The following is a 22,105-nucleotide window of genomic DNA, read 5'->3' on the forward strand; positions in this document are numbered from 1 at the left end:
ACATGCTCTACTGAGCCAGCCAAACCACCCCAAGAACATAGTCTGAAAGTGTTCTTATTCTTTTTAAAGATTTTATTTATATGACAGAGAGAGGATGCGCGTGTGCGCATACTCTCGAGCATGGAGAGGGAGCGAGGGAGAAGCAGACTCCTCACTAAGCAAGAATCCCAGTGTGGGACTCAGTCCCAGGTCCCTGTGATCATGTGAGGCGAAGGCAAAAGGTTAACAATGAGTTACCCAGGCATCCCTGAAAGTATTTTTATGTATCAGTTCTTTTTTTTTTAAGGTTTTATTTATTTGTTTGACAGAGGGAGACATAGCAAGAGAAGAACAGAAGCAGGGGGAGTGGGAGAGGGAGAAGCAGGCTTCCTCCTCAGCAGGACCCTGGGATCATGACCAGAGCCCAAGGCAGACACTTAACAACTGAGCCACCCAGGCACCCCTTAAATATCAGTTCTGAGGGGGTTTTATTTACCCTAATCTTCAAATAGGGGAAAGGGCAATAAAGTTGACTTTAATTCTTATTTAGATGTCCATTAAAATTCAGCAACAGTAGAGTGTTAAAAATTTAATTTTTGTTAAAAAAAAATTCTAATCTGGTATAGGTACATAATAAGGTAACTACAGAAGAAATGACATGATGCCTAGGATTTGTTCTAGAATATGCAAGCAAAAAAGGGGAGGAAAGCGGGGAAATCGCAGATGAAACAAGATGAGGAAAATGTTATTTATTTATTGAATAGTTTTTATTTATATGACAGAGAAAGAGAGTGAGCACAAGCAGGGGGAGTGGCGGGCCAACAGAGAGGGAAAAGCAGGCTCTTTTGGGGCTCGAGACAGACGCTTAACCGACTGAGCCACCCAGGTGCCCCCAAAATGTTATTTATTGAAGCTGAATGAGGAATACCATGGAGTTAGCTATAATTTCCTTTCTACTTTTGTGTAAGTTTGAAAATTTCTGTTAAGAGAAAGCTTTTTTAAAAAAAATTTTTGGTGCCCTCTCTAGGGCTTGAATTTCAAGAGAAAGTTTGAAAATTCACATCTTTATCAATATTCATTGAAAGTATAGTTGACATGAAGAAAGGTAGGCTGCATTTAAATTTCTTGCTCATGATTTGTTATGGTGACTAATATTATCTCTTGGGAGAAATAGGCCAATCTTTGTGGGGCGAGGGTAAAATAGTTTGTATTTTTATACATTTTAAAAACAGGCTTTTCATGTACTTACAGATTTTTATAAATTAATACGAAGACAGATGTCTTTTTTCTTTTAACAGGACATGACTTGATGTGTACCTTAATGCCAGGCCCAATAGCAGAAAATATATTTAGGTTTCATTTTAGTATTTTTAAGAGGGCTATTTTATTTTTTCTAAGGAAGTAAAATAAATACAAAGGAATAAGATATCATTTTAAAGAATAGTACTTTATTGAATAAGTTTTATTCACAGAAAAATAAGCTTTAATCTATGATGCCAGATTATACAGTGGAAAGCTATTTTCTTTGTTTTCCATATTGATGGAAAGGTTTCTACTAAATGAAAAAAGTCATAAAATTATATTCACAAATATAGCACTCTATCTGAAAACATTTCACGATTATTCACAGCACTAAATACAATGACATAAGAATCCGTCATTCTGTCAGATTAAATATTAACAGTAATGAAAAAAATGCAAAATCTTCTAACCAAAAGTACATTAAAGCCTTTATTACATCAAATTGAAAAACGCGTATTTGTTAGTAAATATAGGGAAAATGACAAAATATACTTATATAGTAATTTTAAATGTTGCATTAATGATACACAATAAGAACGTAGGAAATGCCAAAAAAAATCTCTATGCATATCTGCAAACTTCAGTCTTCAAAATAGAATCTTACCACCCAAAACATTAACGTAGTATTGTACAATTTGAAGATATATGTATTTAAGATTGTCCTACTGTGTTAGTCATAAAGTGTCATTTAATATGTAGTGAAAGTTATGTTATAAAAGAAAGAATAGTTGAAAAAATAAACATTTGAGACCTCCCAGGAGAGGTAACTTGAAGTTTTTCACCGTCAAACCATGTGTCAGTCTGAGCTGCCACTAATTAGCTAGATAGCTTTGAATAAATCATTCACCTTTGAGCCTCAGTTGTCTCACCTGTAAAATGAGGGGGAAGAATCAGATACTCCTCTAAGGTCACTTCTAGCTCTGACACTCTAGGATTCTAGTATGCCACTAGTGAAATTTACATTGTGTTAAGTGAGTTAAGAGTCAAATTGACACTGATGATGAAAGTAGAAATAAGCCAATTGTTTCTATTAGGAAAACTCACTGAATTCGATAAAAATAGTTAAGATTTTTAAAAGAGGAACTTAAATATTTTTAAGGACCTGACCTATTTATTATAATTTACATCTTAACTATGAGAGTTGCCAAAAAAAGATGAGTAAGAGTCACCAAACGAGTTATCATCTAAGTCTTAGCCCAAATTTCCAGAGTCAAGGCAAACCCCTGAAGGGTCAGAGAGTATGCTGGGAAGGGAATAAACATTTGTAGCAAGTATCTGACATCCGGGGTCTTCCTGAACTCTCCTGATTTTATAAGACAGTTATTACTCTTATTTCAGAGATAAAGAAATAGCTCTCTCTTTTTAAAAGCAGACTTGGCTAAAAATAACTACATCTGTCAACAATCCCCTCCTGTTTTCTTAATTTCTCTAATGAAAGCGAAAAACCTACCCCATTTGTCTCACTCCTCCACCCTTTCCCCTCATACTCAGCCCCTGGGGAATCAGGAAATAAAACAATGATTTGGGCCTAAAGAGTACAATACACGCATCTAATGCTGGGGTGGTAGTCTCCATTCAGAGAGTTCAAAATACCTGTTTTATCCACTCAAATGAAAACAGGAAAAAAAAAAGCCTACCAAAATTTAAATAATGTAACCACAAAAACAAAAGATCAGAGTTAGGCAGGGCCAAATCCCATTATATACACCCATCACACCCACCCTACCCCATCTTAGCCCTTAACCAAAGGGGGAAAAGAAAAACCCCAAGAAAACCAAACCTAGCAGGAAAGGCAATACAAAGCCGTTAATTAATAAACTGGAGTTTACTTTAGAAATATGAAACCCATTTTTCAAAAATCAAAACAAGGCTTTTGATCAGCACACCAAATTATTATGAATAAAGAGAACTACTTATTACCAAACAACCTGACTCTTCACATGACTAAAATGTAGTAAAATAGGTGGTGACTTGGGAAATCTTTAAAGTGAACTTTCTAACAGAAAAGGAATGTCTACATGTAGATACAAAAAACTATTTTGGGAAAGGGGGAGGCGCAGATTTGGATCTGGTTATATTTTGACCTTGCAAGTAATCATTTTTTGCACAACTAGATGGAAAGGATCCAGTGCTTTTTATAGTGAGAACACAGACAAACACTGGTAAGTCTTAAAAAAAAAATGTGATTAGAAGTTGGAGTGCTGAGTGATTTCAGAACCTGAAGCAACAGCATTTCTAAACAATTCTTAAAATAAACTTGTTATCCACATCAGCTTCATGCATTACATTTCACAACTCACGGGGAGAAAAAAGGTCCTTCTTAACTCTAAACATTCAAGTTTTAAAAAAAGAGTTTTAATGAACTGAGGCTCCCAGAACAGGAAAAGTCTTATGTTAAAATAATCAGTCCTTGGCCAACAACTAGATTGAATTAACTACCTGACTTGGAGCTGACATGTTCTGGAAAACACATTTAAGAACCTTTAACACGTTTCTCCCCTTGTAATTTAAATTCAAAGCATAGACAATATAAGTAAAAGTTAACTTAATGAACATTTAACTAAACCTAAGTGGGAGTGCAAAGGTAAAGAACTGAGAGTTTACACCATAAAACAAGACATCCCCCCAACCAGGGCAGTCATTATTTAATTTGAAAAGTTCTCATTTAAATTCGCAATGCTTTAAATGACTGTCACTTAAAACAGTCATCCACAGAGGTGAGGAGAACATAACAATATTCTTTCTCATAGAAAATACAATGAAAATAGGATTTTTAAGTTTCACTCTCAAATGTTTCTCTGCAGTAAAATGCCTCACTCACCTCTATTGACAGGTTGGTTTAAGAATCTTTTAAGCAAACCCTGGGTGTTGTATGAAGCACTTTTAAACTTCTATTTTTTAATCTCTATTGACTGTTATTCAAGTTTTATTTTCTTTTTAATATTTAAACAAGTATTCTCATTTTCTTGTCATTATTTTGTAATTTTCAAGAGATTTTAAGGATCTTGAGAGAACATTTATTTCAGAAGTACCTACTACTATTACTAGTCAAGGAAACAAAACAACTTAGGTAAAGACTTGACATTTTGTTCTATATACATCTTAATTATCCAAACAGTAAAAACGCACATGAAACTTTAAGATACAAGATGATATGAGAATCTCAACATGGAAAGCTGTCACTATAACTACAAGCAGTGTACAAACATGCTTCTACTTTTTCCTACATAAGCTGACAGATGTTTAAAATACTGGGTTAACAAAGATCTTTTAGTAAAGTGACTTAGGCAGGCTTAAACTAGCAAGGATTAAGGATGAATCCTTACTAATTAATTGGAAGATCTGAGACATATTTTATATTTCATTTTACAAAATCAGGAATATTTATTTTGAAACAAGAGAAGACATGGTCTACCTGTCAGAAAACTACCACTCAGAAATATTTTTCATCCACAAAAGCAGGAAAAACAAAAAAACATTTAAATTTCACATTGGCACCAAAAAGGTTAACTGCTCTGCCTTCTTGGATTAGAAAAACTAAAGCTGAGCAATAAGTAGTTTTGCAGGCGTTTGAACATGCCTAAGCCTTTAAATCAGTAAAATACTTTCTAAAAATTCTGATTACAAAATTAATACATACCTACAAAAATCCAAACAGAACAAAATGAAAAAAGTAGAAAGTGAAAGGCCCCTGCAACGCCCCCTCTGGGCCCTACCCTCCCCCCACCAAGAGAAACCACACTTAACAGTTTGGTGCTTTATCGATCCAAATCTTTTGTTCTATACATATACAAAACACACACACCTTCATCTGACTCATTCTATACACAGTGTTTTGCCACTTCAGCCTACACTTAATATATCTTTGACCTCTTTCCATGTCAGTACATGTTGGCTAGATGGTATTCTATCCTTAAATACCCTTTTAACAATGACAAAATAATTTTTTACAATCACCCATCCAAGCACGTGTGTCTAATTTTAAAACAGAATGGACAAAATACTAAAACACAAAGACAAACATCTAAAAATAATCTCTATCTTTCCACCAGTGTGGAACAGTTCATTCCTTTTCACACAAAACAAATTATGTGATTCGGGAGATTAACTCTAATCTCCACGTTTACAAAGAATGCTCCATTTGTTAAGCCTCTATGAAAAGAATGAAAAATTCAGCTGATTAATTCACTTACACTTAGAAACTAAGTTAGTGTACTACAAATACACATTGTGATCAGTTACAGTATGATGCTTCTTAGTCTAGATTTCAATTAAATAAGAGTAAAAAAAAAAAGATATACAACATATCTAATATCCCCCAAAATCCAGAAATTCAAATTTTAGATTATGAACCAGAACATTGTAGTTTACATTTTGTCTACTTGGTAGCAAATGCTAATGGCATTCAATGCTGATTACTTAAAGTCAGTTCACATCACACACTCAATCAGGGTAATGACAAGAACATAATGTGCCTAACTGTAGAGTTAGATTAAGACATAAAATTTTTTAAGACATAAAAATTTTTTGCTTGAAAGTAATGACTGTGTAGCACATGGGACATTTGTCAACTGCTTCAGCACATTGTTTACAAGTGACCAGATGTCCACAAGGAATGAAAACCACAGCAATATTTCTATCCATACAGATTTTGCAAAGCTTTTCCTCTTGCAGGAGCCTTAGCTGCTCTTCAGCACTAATCTCTGCACAAAGAGAAAAGAAATGTGTTAATTTTTTACTTTCTTAGTTGTTGAAATGTACTGAAACAATGTGAACCCCTACTATGTGCCAGGTGCTAGGCAAGGGCCGGGAGACAGGATGACTCACACACGACGCCTGCTCTCGAGCAGCTTGCGGGCTAGAGAAGGACGTGAGCTGAGGCTATGGAGGGAAGCACAAAGTACAAAGTGGTAAGTGTATCATAAAGTTATGTACAAAGTGCTCGGGGATGAGATGAGAGAACCAGTTCTTCTGTTCAGATGAGGTGGGAAAAGCTTCTCAGGTTGGCAGCTGCAGGGTGTGGGGGACGGGGGAAGAGGTGGAGTGACATTTAAACATGGCCAGCAACTTGCCAGGCAGAGAAGCCAGGGTTAGGTAAAATGAAGTGACATATGGAAAGGGCATGACTTACTCCAGAAATGGAGGGATGGATCTGAGGGATACTTCTGAAGTGGGACTACTAGGATTTGGTGACTGACTACATGTGAGGGATAAGGAAAAATAGGAACCAGAGTTGATTTTAAGATTTCTAGTGTGGCTACAAGGGGATGGTGATGCCAAAAGGAAATATTGGTATGGCATTTTTCAAGTTGTTTTTGAGGTGTCTACAGGGCATCTGTATATAAATGTCATTGGACAGTCACGTCTTGAGATCAGGAGAAGTTAGGGCTAGAAAAAGAGATTTGGGTAACATCAGCATACAGGTGGCACTAAAGTACTTGTTTAATTCAGCCTTTCCCAAACTAGGTTTTGAGGTGTTAACAAATACATCACAAAAATGTGTTTCATGGTCAAACAAAACAATAATGACAGGGGTACTTGGGTGGCTCAAATGGTTAAGTGTCCCACTCTTGATCTCAGCTCAGATCTTGATCTCATGGTTGTGAATTCAAGCCCTGTGCTGGGCTCCACGCTGCAGTGGAGTCTACTTAAAAAAAAAAAAAGAAAAAAAAAGAACTATAATGACAACAACAGCAACAGTGGCAGCAGTTAACAGTAATATAGCCCTTATTATTACGTGCCAGGCACTATTCTAAAGGCATTACATATTTTTATTTTTTTTTAAAAGATTTTATTTACTTATTTGACAGACAGAGATCACAAGCAGGCAGAGAGGCAGGCAGAGAGAGAGGAAGGGAAGCAGGCTCCCTGCCGAGCAGAGAGCCCGATGCGGGGCTCGATCCCAGGACCCCGGGATCATGACCTGAGCCGAAGGCAGCGGCTTTAACCCACTGAGCCACCCAGGCGCCCCAAGGCATTACATATTTTAACAATCTTTGTAGACCAGTGGTTTCCAAATGTGGCCTCACGTGAGAATCACTTGGGGCATTTTAAAAAAAGATTTATTTATCTATTTCCGAGAGTGGGGAAGGGGCAGCAGGAGAGAATCTTCAGACGCCCCACTGAGTGGGGAGCCACGCTGGGGCTCCATCACAGGACCCATGAGATCATGACCTGAGTCAAAACCAAGAGTTGGATGCTTAACTGAGCAACTTGGGCGCACTTGGGCATTTTTAAAAATGATCGATTGCTATGCCCCATCCACTAAATCTAAAATTTCTGGGTTTCTTTTTTGTTGTTGTTCCAAAATTAAAATATGCAAAATAAAGAAGATATAGTTTTATACAACAACAACAATTTCTGGGATTACACACACTGGCTTGGGAACCACCGCTATGAAGTATAGGTCATTACAGTACAGCGCATATCCCCTCCTAGAAAGTCACATTTAACTACAGAGTTCCTTTTTTTTTTTTTTGTTCCCTTTTCATGGCATCCCCTTTAACATCCTGGGGAACACTGTTTGTTTGTTTGTTTTAAAGATTTTTATTTATTTATTTATTTGACAGAGATCACAAGCAGGCAGAGAAGCGGGCAGACAGAGAGCTCGAGGGAAGCAGGCTCCCGGCTGAGCAGAGAGCCCAATGCGATGTCGCGCTTGATGCCACACCCTGAGATCATGACCTGAGCCAAAGGCAGAGGCTTAACCCACTGAGCCACCCCGGCGCCCCAGAACACTGAAAACAAGTTTGGGAAACAGTGGTTCAGTTTTGTTCAACAAATATTTACTGAACACTTAACTAGGTTCTAGGAACTCGAAATACAACAACTAGCAAATACAAAGGCCCTAGGCCCCTAATCATTCTTAAACAAGTGAGAAACACAAGTAGACAGGAAATTATAATAGAATGTAATGATAAGGGTAATTGCAATATGTTATAAAGAACACAGGAAAGGTGTAAATGTGCACGTACACATAAACAGAAGTTCTCTTGGAAGAAATTATAGTTAAACTGGGTCCTAGAGGAGGACAAGGAGGAGTTAACTAGGAAAGATGGAGGGGGGACCCTGGGGGACAGAGGCAGTGGGAGAGGAGTGTTCTGGGCAGAGGAAACGGTATAGGCAGGCTCCGAGGGGAGAGACAGAACCAGGACTACAAGTACACGGATAAGCCTTGGGGAGAGACACAGCATGACTTGAGGCTACAGAAGATCAGCAGGTGCCCCACCATGGAAGACCTGGCAACCCACCTAAAGGAGTTTGGACTTGATCCTAAGGGCCCTGGGGGACAGTAAAGGGTATTAACCTGGAGAGAGATAGGAGATTTGTGCTTTGGAAAGGTATGCCTGACCAGGGTGGAGAGGAAGTATTATTTAATCTCTTTCTTCTTAAAAAGCAACCTCATGGGCATAATCAAAACTGTAAGCTCCTGTAAGCTCAAACATGGACTGCTCTGGAGATAAGATAAAGCACCGGTCCTCAGGAAGCTTCGTCTGAGGTGCTGGACAGAAAAGGAAAACCATTCTAAAACAATGTTACGAATGCTCTCATAGCAGCACTCATAGAGAAGAGGGAGCTCTGGACTCTAATGTAGGTACTGGGGAAAGCTTCAAAGAATGACCTCTAAGTGGAACCTTGAAGGATGAGTTCACAAGATGGATTTACGGGACTGGGGGTGGAGTGGGGAATACGACTAGGTACACAGACAGGGAAAAGGCAGCTGGGGTGCAAGTAACAATGGAAGTAAAGTGATTGCACTCTATACTGTTTTGTCTCATATGAAAGCATTTAACCAAGAAAGTTAGAATCAAGTACATACTCATGATGCCCCATAAGGAGGAAAATAATTAAGAAATTTACACATGGGGGCACCTGGGTGGCTCAGTGGATTAAGCCTCTTAGCGTCCTGGGATGGAGCCCCACATCAGACTCTCTGCTCAGCAGGGAGCCTGCTTCTCCCTCTCTCTGCCTGCCTCTCTGCCTACTTGTTATCTGTCAAATAAATAAATATGATCTTTAAAAAAAAAAGAAATTTACACATGACTTTTAGATGTGATGCTCCAATGAGTAAAAAATGAACACTGGACCTAGAAGAGTCAAGTTTAATGGAGACAGAAAGCAGAATGGCGATTATTGGGCTGGGGGAGGGGGAATAAGGATGTGTTGTTTAATGGGGACAGTTTCAGTTGTTTAGATAAAAAGAGTTGTGGAGACTGGCTGCACAACTGTGAATGTACTTAACACTACTGAATTGTACACTTTAAACATTTTTTTAAAGAGGAACACTGGACCACCTGTCAGGAAAACTGATTTTTATTCTCAACCAGCTGAGTGATCTTTGCCAACAGCACATCTATACTTCAATTTTCTTACTGAAGTAATGAAAGTTTTTTCTTTAAAGATTTTATTTATTTATCTGACAGAGAGAGAGATCACAAGCAGGCAGAGAGGCAGGCAGAGAGAGGAGGAAGCAGGCTGCCTGCTGAGCAGAGAGCCAGATGTAGGGCTCGATCCCAGGACCTGAGATCATGACCTGAGCTGAAGACAGAGGCTTTAACACACTGAGCCACCCAGGCGCCCCTGAAGTAATGAAAGTTTTTTTATGATCTTTCAGGTTCATTTTGGTTCTGATGATTTGTGATTCTGTTTCACAGAGCACAGTGGAATGAAATGCCAGGCCTACCAAACACTGTTATTGATTTTTCCTACCTTATTTCAGCCTTATGTACAGCAACTTACTTGACATGGTGAGGTTCTGGCCATAGATTTCACCCCCTGAGACTAATAGTTTACCTCTGACAATTTTATTTCACTCAAATCTTCAGGTAACTATTGGATTCTACATCCTTTACTATGGTACCTTTCCCCTTACACTTTCTTTAGTATTTAATTAATTTATTTATTTGAGAAAGAGATAGAGAGTACATAAGCAGGTGGAGGAAAAGAGGGAGAGGGACAAGAAGACTCCGCACTGCGCACAGAGCCTGATGGCTGGGCTCAATCCCACGACCCCGAGCCATGACCTGAGCCGAAATCAAGAGTCAGATGCTTAACCAACTGTGCCACCCAGGCACCCCATCTTTTTTTTTTTTTAAAGATTTTATTTATTTATTTGACAGAGAGAAATCACAAGCAGGCAGAGAGGCAGGCAGAGAGAGAGGAGGAAGCAGGCTCCCCGCTGAGCAGAAAGCCCGATGTGGGGCCTGAACCCAGGACCTGGGATCATGACCTGAGCCGAAGGCAGGGGCTTAACCCACTGAGCCACCCAGGCGCCCCTTTTTTTAAAGATTTTATTTATTCATTTGAGAGACAGAGAGAAAGCAAGAGTTGGTGGGGGGAGAGGCAAACTCCCCTGCTTAGCTAGGAGCCCAATGTGGGACTAGATCCCATGACCCGGAGATCATCACCTGAGTTGAAGGCAGATGCTTAACCACCCGAGCCACCTAGGTATCCCCAACTTTTAAAAAAATTATTTATTTGAGAGTGACCACGTGAGTGGGAGGGAAGGGAGAGGGAGAGAGAATCACAAGCAGACTGGCCACTGAGCACAGAACCCAATGAGGGGCTCAATCCCACAACCCTGAGATTGATCGACCCTGAGCTGAAATCAAGAGTAGGATGCTTAACCGACTGGGCTACCCAGGTGCCCCAGCACACTATGTAACCTTTAAAAAGAAATAAATATACTATCTGATACTATTTTTAGAAGACCATTTACCGAGCTATTCTCTGTCACATAGCCATTGGGATAAAGCTAGTACGGAATCTAGGATTTCTCAGTAAGCAACAGTAACAGCATAGTTTTTCTAATAACTTCCACCTGCTTTACCGCAGTTAGGCCCATCTTCTCTTCTGGATAGAATTAAGAAGAGTCTTAGTGCCAGTTTTTACTCATCAGCCCTTGGTAAGAGGAACAGGCAGTAACCCTAGTGTGAGAAGATAGCCTGTATCATCAGTTAACCTCCCTCTCAATTTAATGAGACCAAGAAGAAAAATGATGAATTCCAACTCCTGCTTCTGAAAGCTGCCATTTGCTCAGGACTTCCTTCCCACACCATCCTAGTTTGTAGTCTCTCTGGTAACAAGAATGCCCATCGACTCCTGTTGGATAGAAAACAGACACTCCCTAAAGTACTGTACCTTGTTCTCTTCTTATTGCAACCCACTAAATCATCCTGTTGCTGACAATACCTTCAGGTATAAAAACACCTTATTGTCAAACTTGAGTTGTGGTTTAGATGCAGAGAAAAATGATATGGTCACTTATATTTCTATTGTAGTAGAAAGACGACCAAGTCAGTGGTTCTTTTTACCACTGCCAGGACAAGTGAAGCTATTACCGGTTTTAGTTTTTTTTAAAGGCTTTATTTATTTATTTGAGAGAGAGTGAGAGAGAGAACATGAGAGAAGGTCAGTGGGAGAAGCAGACTCCCCGCCAAGCAGGAAGCCCAATGCAGTACTTGATCCCTGGACTCCAGGATCATGACCTGAGCCAAAGGCAGTTACTTAACCAATTGAGCCACCCAAGTGCCCCTATTACAGGTTTTAAATAAATGCCTATTTAGGAAAAGAACAGTATGCTTTCTGTTGAATGTTTTATATCAACTGATGTAACTAAAAATCACTGTTATACTGTTTTGTGACCAATTAATTATCTGAATAATGTTTTAGAAGCACTGGAAATAACTTAAAGATCAAAAGGGTGTATTCATATTTTAATTTTTTTTTTTTAAGTAAGCCCTACACTCAATGTGGAGCTTGAACTCATAACCCCGAGATTAAGAGTCACCAGCTCTTCTGACTGGGCCAGCCAGGAGCTCCAAAAGGGTCTTTAATGTAAAAAAAAAAAAAAAGGTAAACTTTTAGATTTATTAGCACTGGGAGAATTTTCAACCTTTGCGAGAGGTGGTCAAGAGCTCAGGGAATAATGACTATAACAGCGTACCTCAATACCCAAAATTACTCATAGTTTGAAATGTACTCATAGTTTGCCAAGCAAACATCAAAGAGTTGCTTTCATCCTTTTTTTAAAAAAAGATTTTATTTATTTATTTGACAGAAATCACAAGTAGGCAGAGAGGTAGGCGGGGGTGGGGTGGGGTGGGTGGGGATGCAGGCTCCCTGCTGGGCAGAGAGTCTGATGCGGGGCTCGATCCCAGGACCCTAAGATCATGACCTGAGCCGAAGACAGAGGCTTAACCCACTGAGCCACCCAGGTACCCCAAGTCACTTTCATCCTTAAAGAAGGAAGTTACATTTTTTTTAAAGATTTTATTTATTTATTTGTCAGACAGAGATCACAAGTAGGCAGAGAGACAGGCAGAGAGAGAGGGGGAAGCAGGCTCCCTGCTGAGCAGAGAGCCCAATGTGGGTCTCCATCCCAGGACCCTGGGATCATGACCTGAGCCGAAGGCAGAAGCTTTAACCCACTGAGCCACCCAGGCACCCCAGGAACTTACATTTTTTACCTTTTACTGCATAAACAACAAAATGGCAATTCAACCGGGGTGGGGCTGCTCTGGCTGAATAGGCCCTTACATGGTTTGTTCCTAAAAGGAGTTTATATGCTTCCCTTGCACATTATTTAATGCAATTTTTAGGGGCACCTGGCTGGCTCAGTCAACAGACCATTCGACTCTTGATCTCAGGGTTGTGAGTCCAAGCCCTGGGCTGGGTGTGGAGTCTACTTAAAAAAAAAGTTTAATACACTTTCCATATATGATTTACAGTACCAGGGTGCCACTCATTCAAGCTCTATTTAGCAATATGGTGTGTTTACAGGTTTACATCGCATGAAAAGTTGCAGAACACTCTAAATCCATTTCAATTACAAAACTTACAGATTCCACACATAATCATCAAAGCCTTCATTGTTCTTTATCTAAACCCACACCTAAATAAATCAAATAAATCAGGCATGCCTGGGTGGCTCAGTCAGTTAAGTGTCCAACTCTTTTTTCTTTTTTTTTAAAGATTTATTTATTCTAGAGAGAGACAGAAAGGGGAAAGGCAGAGGGAGAGAATCCTCAAGTGGACTCCCCACCCAGCGGGGAGCCTGATCCCACAACCCATGAGATCACGACCTGAGTTGAAACAAAGAGTTGGATGCTTAACCAACTGAGCTACCTAGGAACCCCAGCATCCAACCCTTGATTTCAGCTCAGGTCATGATCTCAGGGTCATGGGCTCAAGCTCTGCAAAGGTTCCATGCTCAGTGGGGAATCTGCTTGAGATTCTCTTTTTCCCTCTCCCTCTATCCCCTCCCCCAGCACTATCTCTAAAATAAATAGGTAAATCATTACAAAAATAAAATAAAATCACTAAACTAGTGGATCTTACTTGAATACCAATTAGGACAAATCAACTGTTACGACTGTTTCAAGACAATGGAAAAAATTAAAACTAACCGATATTCAAATGATATTATGGAATTACTGATAATTTTGTTAAGTGTGGTAACAGTATGTTATGGAATAAATGTATCCACTCAAAAATTCCTATGTTGAAGCCCTAAACACCCAATGTGATGGGACTCACAGATGGGCCCTCTGGGAGGCAGGTAATTAAATTCCAGATGAGGTCATAAGGGTGGGTGGGACCTGCTCATTATGGAATCGGTATCTTTTTTTTCTTTTATTTCTTTATTTCACTTTATTATGTATGTATGTATATACATATGTATGTATTTTTATTTTCATTTATTTTAAAGACTTTATTTTTAAGTAATCTCTCACATAATGTGGAGCTCCAACTCACAATCCCACGATCAAGAGTTGCATGCTCTACTAAGCCAGCCAGATGTCCCATGGAATCAGTGTATTTATAAGAGGAAAAGAGACCAGAGTGCTCTGCCTTTACAGAGAGAAAGCAGCCATCTGCAAGCCTGGAAGAGTGTCCTCATCAGGAACCAAATATGCCAGCACCTTGATCCTGGACTTCCTGGCCCCCAGAAATGTAAGAAATAAGTATCTGTTGTTTTAAGTCTATGGTATTCTGTTAGAGCACTCTGAGCACAGTTTGTTACTGCTTAACATGACAGCATTAAGTTAAAAAAATCTTTATCTGTTAGGTATATATTAAAGTATTTATAGGCAAATGATATATGGGATACCTGGAATCTTCTTTGAAATACCATAGCAAAAAATGTTGGGGGAAAAAAATGAAACAAGATTGGAAAATTGACGATAATTACTGTATCTGGTTTATGGGTACATGAGGGTTCACTGTACTGTTTTCTCCAATTTTGACTTTTCTTTGAATTTTTTATTAGCAGGAAGTTTTTTAAAAAAGATTTTATTTATTTATTTGATAGAGTGAGCACAAGTAGGCAGAGCTGGAGACAGAGGGGGAGGAGAAGCAGGTTCCCTGCCGAGCAGAGGGCCACATGGGGGCTTCATACCAGGATTCTGGGATCATGACCTGGGCTGGAGGCAGAAGCCCAACCGATTGAGCCACCCAGGTGCCCATAACAGAACATTAAAAAAAAAAATGTTTATCCCAGGGGGGATGTGAGAAGGAAAAAAATGAATGGGCCACAGTCATATAAGATATGATCCATAATGAAGTACTATTAGGTGTTTCTTGCTTTTTAAAAATAAAAACAGCCATGCATACCTTTTTGCAATGAAGTTTGGCTTGATTCATCTTGTGTATTGTCTTTCTGAGCACTCACTAAATCTGAAACCAGAATCTCAAGTGATGTATAGTTGCTCCCAGATGTCTGAATTTTTTCCTCCATTATTTTCTTAATGTCCTTGTAATTGAATCCCATTCGTAGAGCCTCTTGTAACATAGGATTTTGGAAGATGGCATCATCTGAAATAAAAATTGGTGAGGAAAAAGAACACAGAGTTTAAACAATTATTTTCATTAACACAACTCAACAGCAAAGTACAGTTAAGAAGAAAAAGGTACGTAGCAAGAAAATAAAAAAAAATCAAAGTTACTCTGGGAAGATTTTAAAATACTTAAGCACTGAAGAATCAGAATCTTATAATCATTGAAAATACAGTATTATTTTATTGCACTATGAATTGAGATTAGATGCTTTAAAGAGTAAAGAAATAGTGCAAGATTAGGTAAAACTGAGAAGATAAAGTTAAGTGCTTCAAAAATCAGATTTTTTTTTTCAAATCAGCTGTACTCATTAACAGCTAACCTAGATACTTAAGAGTAGATGTCTTTCCCAAGTCACTAGCAATTATTTTGGAAAAATCATGGGAAATGGGGGGAATTTGCAGTCTGTGACCTTGAATGTGTGAGTTTCCTATCTCTGAGACTTAGTTTCTGCAGCCGAAGGGGGTGAACTAGATAAGGAAACAAAATGAATAGAAATTCACTGTAATGGTACTCGAAGTAGAAATACAGGTTATGAATGGAACTGCTGAAAGAGGAGACTTACAACCTCTGATTCATCAATTCTACTTGAGTACTAAAAATAAGTACAAAGGTCCACCAAAAAAAAAAAAAAAAGATCCACCAAAGATATACACAAGAATATTCATAGCAGTGTCATTTGTAAGAGCCTCAAACTGGAAACAACTTGAACATCTATCACCAGGTGAATGGGTAAGTAAACTGTGGTATATTTGAACACTACACAGCAACAAGAAAAATGAACTTCTGCCACAGACAACATAATGAATCTCACAGATCTGATGAACAAAATGTCATCATAATGATGAACCAGAGACAAAAGAATATACCATATGATTACAGTTACTGGATGTTCAAGACTAATCTATGGTGGGGCTTCTGGGTGGCTCTGCTCATGATCCCAGGGATCAAGCCCTGAATCGGGCTCCTTGCTCAGCCGGAAGCCTGCCTCTCCCTCTCCCACCACCCTCTGCTTGTGTCCCCTCTCTCACTGTGTCTCTGTCAAATAAATAAATAAAATCTTAAAAACACAGAAGTCAGAACATAACTTGGGGTAGATGCTGATTGGGAAAGGGGCCTGAAGGAGTTTCTGGCATGGTGGGAATGTTCTATTACCTTTTTTTTTTTAAGATTTTTATTTATTTATTTGAGAGAGAGCGTGCAAGCAGTAGTGGGCGGTGGGGGGTGGGGAGGAGGGAGAAGCAGACTCCCCACTGAGCAGGAAGCCCTATGTAGGGCTCCATCCCAGGATCCTGAGATCATGACCTGAGCCAAAGGCAGATGCTTAACTGACTGAATCACTCAGGTGCCCCCAGTTTTATATTTTGATTTGACTAATGACTACACAGATAAATGCATGTTAAAGTTCACTGACTTAAATACTTAAGATCAGTCTATTTTAAGCATTTTATTGTATGTGTATTATACTTCAATAAATGTTTTTTAAAAAGAGAAGTTGGAAAGGGGTTTGATTGTAAGAAATATTACATGGTAAGTAATAAGAGAAGTAAGAAAGTAACTTAAGATCTTTGATTTGTTGGTTAGTTATAATGCAGATAAAAGACCATTTATGAGACTACTAAAGCAACTGAATGAGAAATCAGGGCAGAAACTAGGGCAGAACCAGTGGATTTTTGACAATATTAAAAAGGTTGAATTCATCAGACCTGGTGGCTAATTAAATGTAGAGGGATTAAGGAAAGCAAAGAGCTTAAAATGACTCAAATTACTGGGCGACTTTGTGAACTGAGGAACTATTAACCAGTTTGGGGGGAAAAGAACAGGACTGGATTCAGTCTGAGTGATTTTTTAGAAATGCTGAATTAAAAAAAAAAAAAGAAATGCTGAATTTGAGCTGCTTTTTGAGATTTCTAGGTGGATATGTCCAGAGGTCAGCTGGACATCACTCTTTCCTGGTTCTACTGTCTGATTTTTTTTTCCAGCTTGTTTTGCTGGCTCCTTCTGCTCACCTGATTAGACACTGGTGGTTCCCTTCTATTCCCTCACTGATTCCCCCTTTTTAACAATCTCTCTGAATAGTCCCCCCAATACCACAATTTTACTCTTATTTATGTGAGTTCCAGATTTTAAGACCCACCTACTTGGATATCCTGTAGGTATCTCAAGGTTATCCTGCTAAAAAACAAAATCAGGGACAACAGGATATCCACATGAAAAATAATTAAAAGGGCCCCCACCTTACACATATATAAAAACTAACTCAAAATGGATCAAAGACCTGACTGTAAGAGATAAAACCATAAAACTCTTAGAAGAAAACATAGATGACCTTGGATTAGGCAATGGTTTCTTAGATATAATACTAAAAGCATAAGCAACAAAAAAGTAAGATAAATTGTTTTCATTGAAATTAAAAATTTATATACTTCAAAGTACACCAGCAAGAAAATGAAAATATTTGCCAATCATATATCTGACAGGGACTTACATGTAAAAAACTAGAATATACAAAGAACTCTTATAAGCCAGTAACAAAAACATAAATAACCCAACTGAAAAACATGCAAAGGCGATGGACGCTTCTCCAAAGAAGACATACAAATGGCCAATAAGCACACAAAAGGATGCCTAACATCATTAGCTATCAGGGAAATGCAAATCAAAATCACAATAAGATACCACTTCACATCCACTAAGATGGACATAATAACAAGACATACAATAACAAGTGTTAACAAAAATGTGGAGAAACAAACTGGAACCCTTCTACACTGCTAGTGAGAATGTAAAATGGTGCAGCCATGTTGGAAAACTGGCCATTTATCAAAAGGTTAAATCTAGAGTTACTACATTTAATTCAACAATTCCATGCTGAAATATATACTCAAGAGAATTAAAAACCTTTGTCCACACAAAAATTTGCACACGAATGTTCATAGCAGCATCAGCATCATTCATAAGAGCCAAAAAGTGGAAACGCAAATGTCTATCAACTGATGAATGGATAAAGAGAATGTGGTATTACCCATACAATGGAAAATTTTTCCCCCATAAAAAAGAAGGAAGGATTCATATGAGTACCACAACATGGATGAACTTCAAAGCCACATATTATTCCATTTATATGAAATGTCCAGGATAGGTAAATCCAGAGAGATAGAAGTAGATTGGTAGTTGTCTGGCTAGACTTGAGGGTGAAGGGGCAGCAATGGTGACTGACTGCTAATGGGTACACAGTTTCTTTTAGGGATTATGATAATGTTCCGCAATTAATTATCAGTAATGGTTCCACGACCCTGTGAATATACTAAAAAACACCAAAGTGTACAGTTTGCAAGGGTGAAATTTTTGCTATATGAATTACATGTCAATTTTAAAACATTAATCCTGAACTAGAGCAAGAGTCTCAGTAGTCCTAAAAAGTACAGTATAGGGCACCTGCATGGCTCAGTTGGTTAAGCAACTGCCTTCGGCTCAGATTATGATCCTAGAGTCCCAGGATCGAGTCCCACATCGGGCTCCCTGCTCAGCAGAGTCTGCTTCTCCCTCTGATCTCTCCCTGCTCATGCTCTCTCTCTCCCAAATACATAAAATCTTTAAAAAAAAAGTACACATTGTTAGGGTGATTACTATGAAGAAATGTCACAGAATCTTTTTTTTTAAAGATCTATTTATTTGACAGAGAGAGACACAGTGAGAGAGGGAACATAAGTAGGAGGAGTGGGAGAGGAAGAAGCAGGCTTCCTGCCAAACAAGGAGCTCAATGTGGGGCTGGACCCCAAGAATTATGACCCAAGCCAAAGGCAGATGCTTAACGACCGAGCCACCCAGGCGCCCCAAGAAATGTTATAGAATCTTCATTTGTGGATAATTTAAAAAATATAGGCTGGAATAAGTGATTTCTTAAACTTTATTACTTATACCCATTACAAAACCTGTATCAAACATTATCAAAGTGGCTCTCCTTCTTAAGCATATTTATGCTTATATATAGTTTTCTCTTGTAACCCTTAGATGATGCTGTAAGGAGTGTGGAATTAGCAGACATATTCTAAATTAAACTTTTTTTACTATTTTTGAAACATGATGCCTAAGTTGAGAACAAGATCAACAGTGTGATGTACGTTTCAGAAGACCCTGTTTACAGTCCTAGTTCTATTAATGATTCATAATGTAACTGTGGGCAGGTCACTTAACCTCATTGACTGCGTCTCTTCATCTGATAATGGTATCATCTCTGCTTAACATAGTATCTTTCTGGTTTTTAAACATGTTTATGATGAGTAAATAATCTTCGGGATAAAAACCTCTACCTCTCTATAATGTAATAGGAAATAAACTGAACCAAGCCCCTCTTCGAAGAAACTGGGGGAGGCACAAAGATGGCATGGGATAAGGAAGCAGGTGGAGCTGATCATGGTGATGGCACATTAGCAGATCACTGGATTCATGATCCCGGGTAACTCAAGAAGCACCTGGGACAAAATACACTTACCTCTTCCTTTTTTGATTTTAACAGAAATGGCAATGGACAGCCATTTGGATCCAAATGGACAGCTGCTGCTCCTGAACTTAGAAAAGCTAACTGCCCAACCTCCATAGGAATGTTGTTTCTTAAAATTTTATTTATTATTTTTAAGTATAATTAATATAATTTTATATATGTAACTATATAACTTATAATTTAATATGATTTAGTGTCATTGAAAATTTTTCCAGTACAATTAATGTACAGTGTTACCTTTGTCACATGAATGTTATTAATATATAAATATCTGGCTTAAATTTATAGGCACTTCATTAATTTTTAGATTTATAGCAATCTCATCTTAAATAAAGATACCTTAATTACCTTGAAAGAATAGCCTTATGTCTCCACCCTATAAATAACAACTGCAATAAACTGGTAATGAAATTAAAAGTATATTTATTTTAGGGGCACCTGGGTGGCTCAGTGGGTTAAGCCTCTGCCTTCAACTCAGGTCATGATCTCTGGGTCCTGGGATCGAGTCCCGCATCAGTCTCTCTGCTTAGCAGGAAGCCTGCTTCCCCACCCCCCCACCTGCTTCTCTGCCTACTTGTGATCTCTGTCTGTCAAATAAATAAATAAAATCTTAAAAAAATAAATAAAGGTGTATTTATTTTAATAAACATATTTACCAATTCTTTTAGTTAATGATGGTGTTTTTTCAGCAGTTCTTACCTAAAATAGAAATATGGATTATAAATTAGAATTCTTTTTGGTAGAAGGTAGTTACCTCAATTTGAAAAGTTACACTAATCATGAATTTTTAAGTTGGCTTTATTCCATTTTAACATATGAGAGTTCGCAAGAGGCATAATATGATGAAGCTAGAAGGAAGTTAACAGATCATCTAACCCAATCCATTCACTTCACAGACAAGACGCTGAGGCTCAGGGAGATAAAGCCAACTCCACTGAGGCTAGAGAGTTCATGGTAAAGCCATAATGGCGACTCAGGCCTTCCATTCTAGTCCATGGCTCTTCCCATGTGGTACTGATACCTTGGCCACCCCAGACTGCACTGTCAATTTAGATACGTTTTTGAGATTTAAAATACTGTCTATGAAAAGTTTACAACTATTTATGAGTATAAAACACATTACACAAAAGTAATTTCAGAAGCTGAGGGATTAAGTATTTTAGTTCTTCAAGCCCATTTTTGTTTACAGTGATCACTGAATGAGTCAGCTCATGGTGATTCCCTTTTCACAAATCTGCTTCAGGTCAAGAACAAGCATTCTTCAAGATCTCCTCTTTAAGGCTCACTATACATTATTAATTTAAGATACTATACTGTGAATTTTACACCAAGAAATCATTGCAAAAGAAATTAAATATTTAAAATTATGTATTCTACAATATGTGACTTACCATAGAGTCCTCAAGTGAATGGGTTAAATGAATATTGCTTACATATTCTTGTCCCTTCTCTTCTAACAGATATTTACACCTAAACAGTTAAAAGAAGGTTAAACTTTGGTAGCTGACAAATTAGTAAAGTATAAGTAAAGATATAATCTCCATGGTCTTAATTCCATGAACTTGCTTTTTGGCATTTCTAAGAAGCTGCAAAATGAAATGTTATCCAATTCCCTATCAACTGTCGTTTTAAAGTTAAAAAAAAAAAAGGTTCCCTTTGTTATGCTACTTTGCTAATTTTAGAGAGGCAAAAAATACCAACGTGAGAACTTTCAACTTTTTAACAAGTTATTACATTATTGCCTTAAGATTCAAACATTTTTTTCAAATAGTTAATCTTAAATTTTATTTAAAGGATTAACCAACTGTACATTTTGAAGGAATTCTTTGGGCTTTCAACCTTTCCTTTTAAGGCTTTTTAAGATTAAGGTTTATTTTCAAACAATCACTCTTAAGTTTTAAGTTGTACTATTTTGCAGGCCAAAAATTCTACACCACCTACATATATGTATACTTTATTTTTAAAGATGACAAAGAGACATTTAGAGTATGTCATTATCATTCTAAGATGCCACTGATTATAAGAAGCATGATTATTTTATGTACCAAGAGTGCCAATTAAATTATGACCCACCACTAGATGTGTCCGCATTTCAAAAATCTGAAAATATGAACAACTGTATGTCTTAGAATCAGTGAGACACAGCACTATTTGCTAGGGGATGTGATGGGTTCTTAGGGAAAATCCTTGGCAACAAGGGCTCTCTTGTGCCCACTGTGAAAAGAACCCACTTCCAACAACAAAACTATATATTCCTAATTTGCTGTTTAGAAATAGAATCATCTGAATGTCATAGATACAACACATAAGCAACAAATGCTTTGGTCACCAGAGAAGGCTTAGGGTTTTCTTTTCCTATAAAGTAGGTGACCCCATTTTTTTTTTCACTTTTAATTTTTTATTTTTTCAGCATAACAGTATTCATTATTTTTGCACCACACCCAGTGCTCCATGCAATCCGTGCCCTCTACAATACCCACCACC

General features: G+C 38.1%; 1 protein-coding gene across 3 annotated transcripts in view; it reads right to left on the bottom strand.

Annotated features, from left to right (window-relative positions):
- Nucleotides 1-1,407: 1,407 nt before the first annotated feature.
- The window catches only part of XIAP (X-linked inhibitor of apoptosis), a 59,380-nt gene continuing 38,682 nt past the window's right edge, over nucleotides 1,408-22,105 (bottom strand). For 2 of the 3 annotated variants that reach the window (XM_047715198.1, XM_047715199.1), the window contains 4 exons: nucleotides 21,013-21,091; nucleotides 20,278-20,320; nucleotides 14,896-15,096; nucleotides 1,408-5,984 (listed from right to left, as the gene is read on the bottom strand). In XM_047715198.1, coding sequence (XP_047571154.1) covers nucleotides 5,791-5,984; nucleotides 14,896-15,096; nucleotides 20,278-20,320; nucleotides 21,013-21,091 — 517 coding nt within the window. In that variant the 3' untranslated portion in view covers nucleotides 1,408-5,790. Of the gene's footprint in view, nucleotides 5,985-10,920; nucleotides 11,383-14,895; nucleotides 15,097-20,277; nucleotides 20,321-21,012; nucleotides 21,092-22,105 lie in introns of those variants that run through there. The other variant, XM_047715200.1, reaches the window with a different exon arrangement.

This window comes from Lutra lutra, chromosome X, assembly GCF_902655055.1.
Source record: "Lutra lutra chromosome X, mLutLut1.2, whole genome shotgun sequence".
NCBI lineage: Eukaryota > Metazoa > Chordata > Mammalia > Carnivora > Mustelidae > Lutra > Lutra lutra.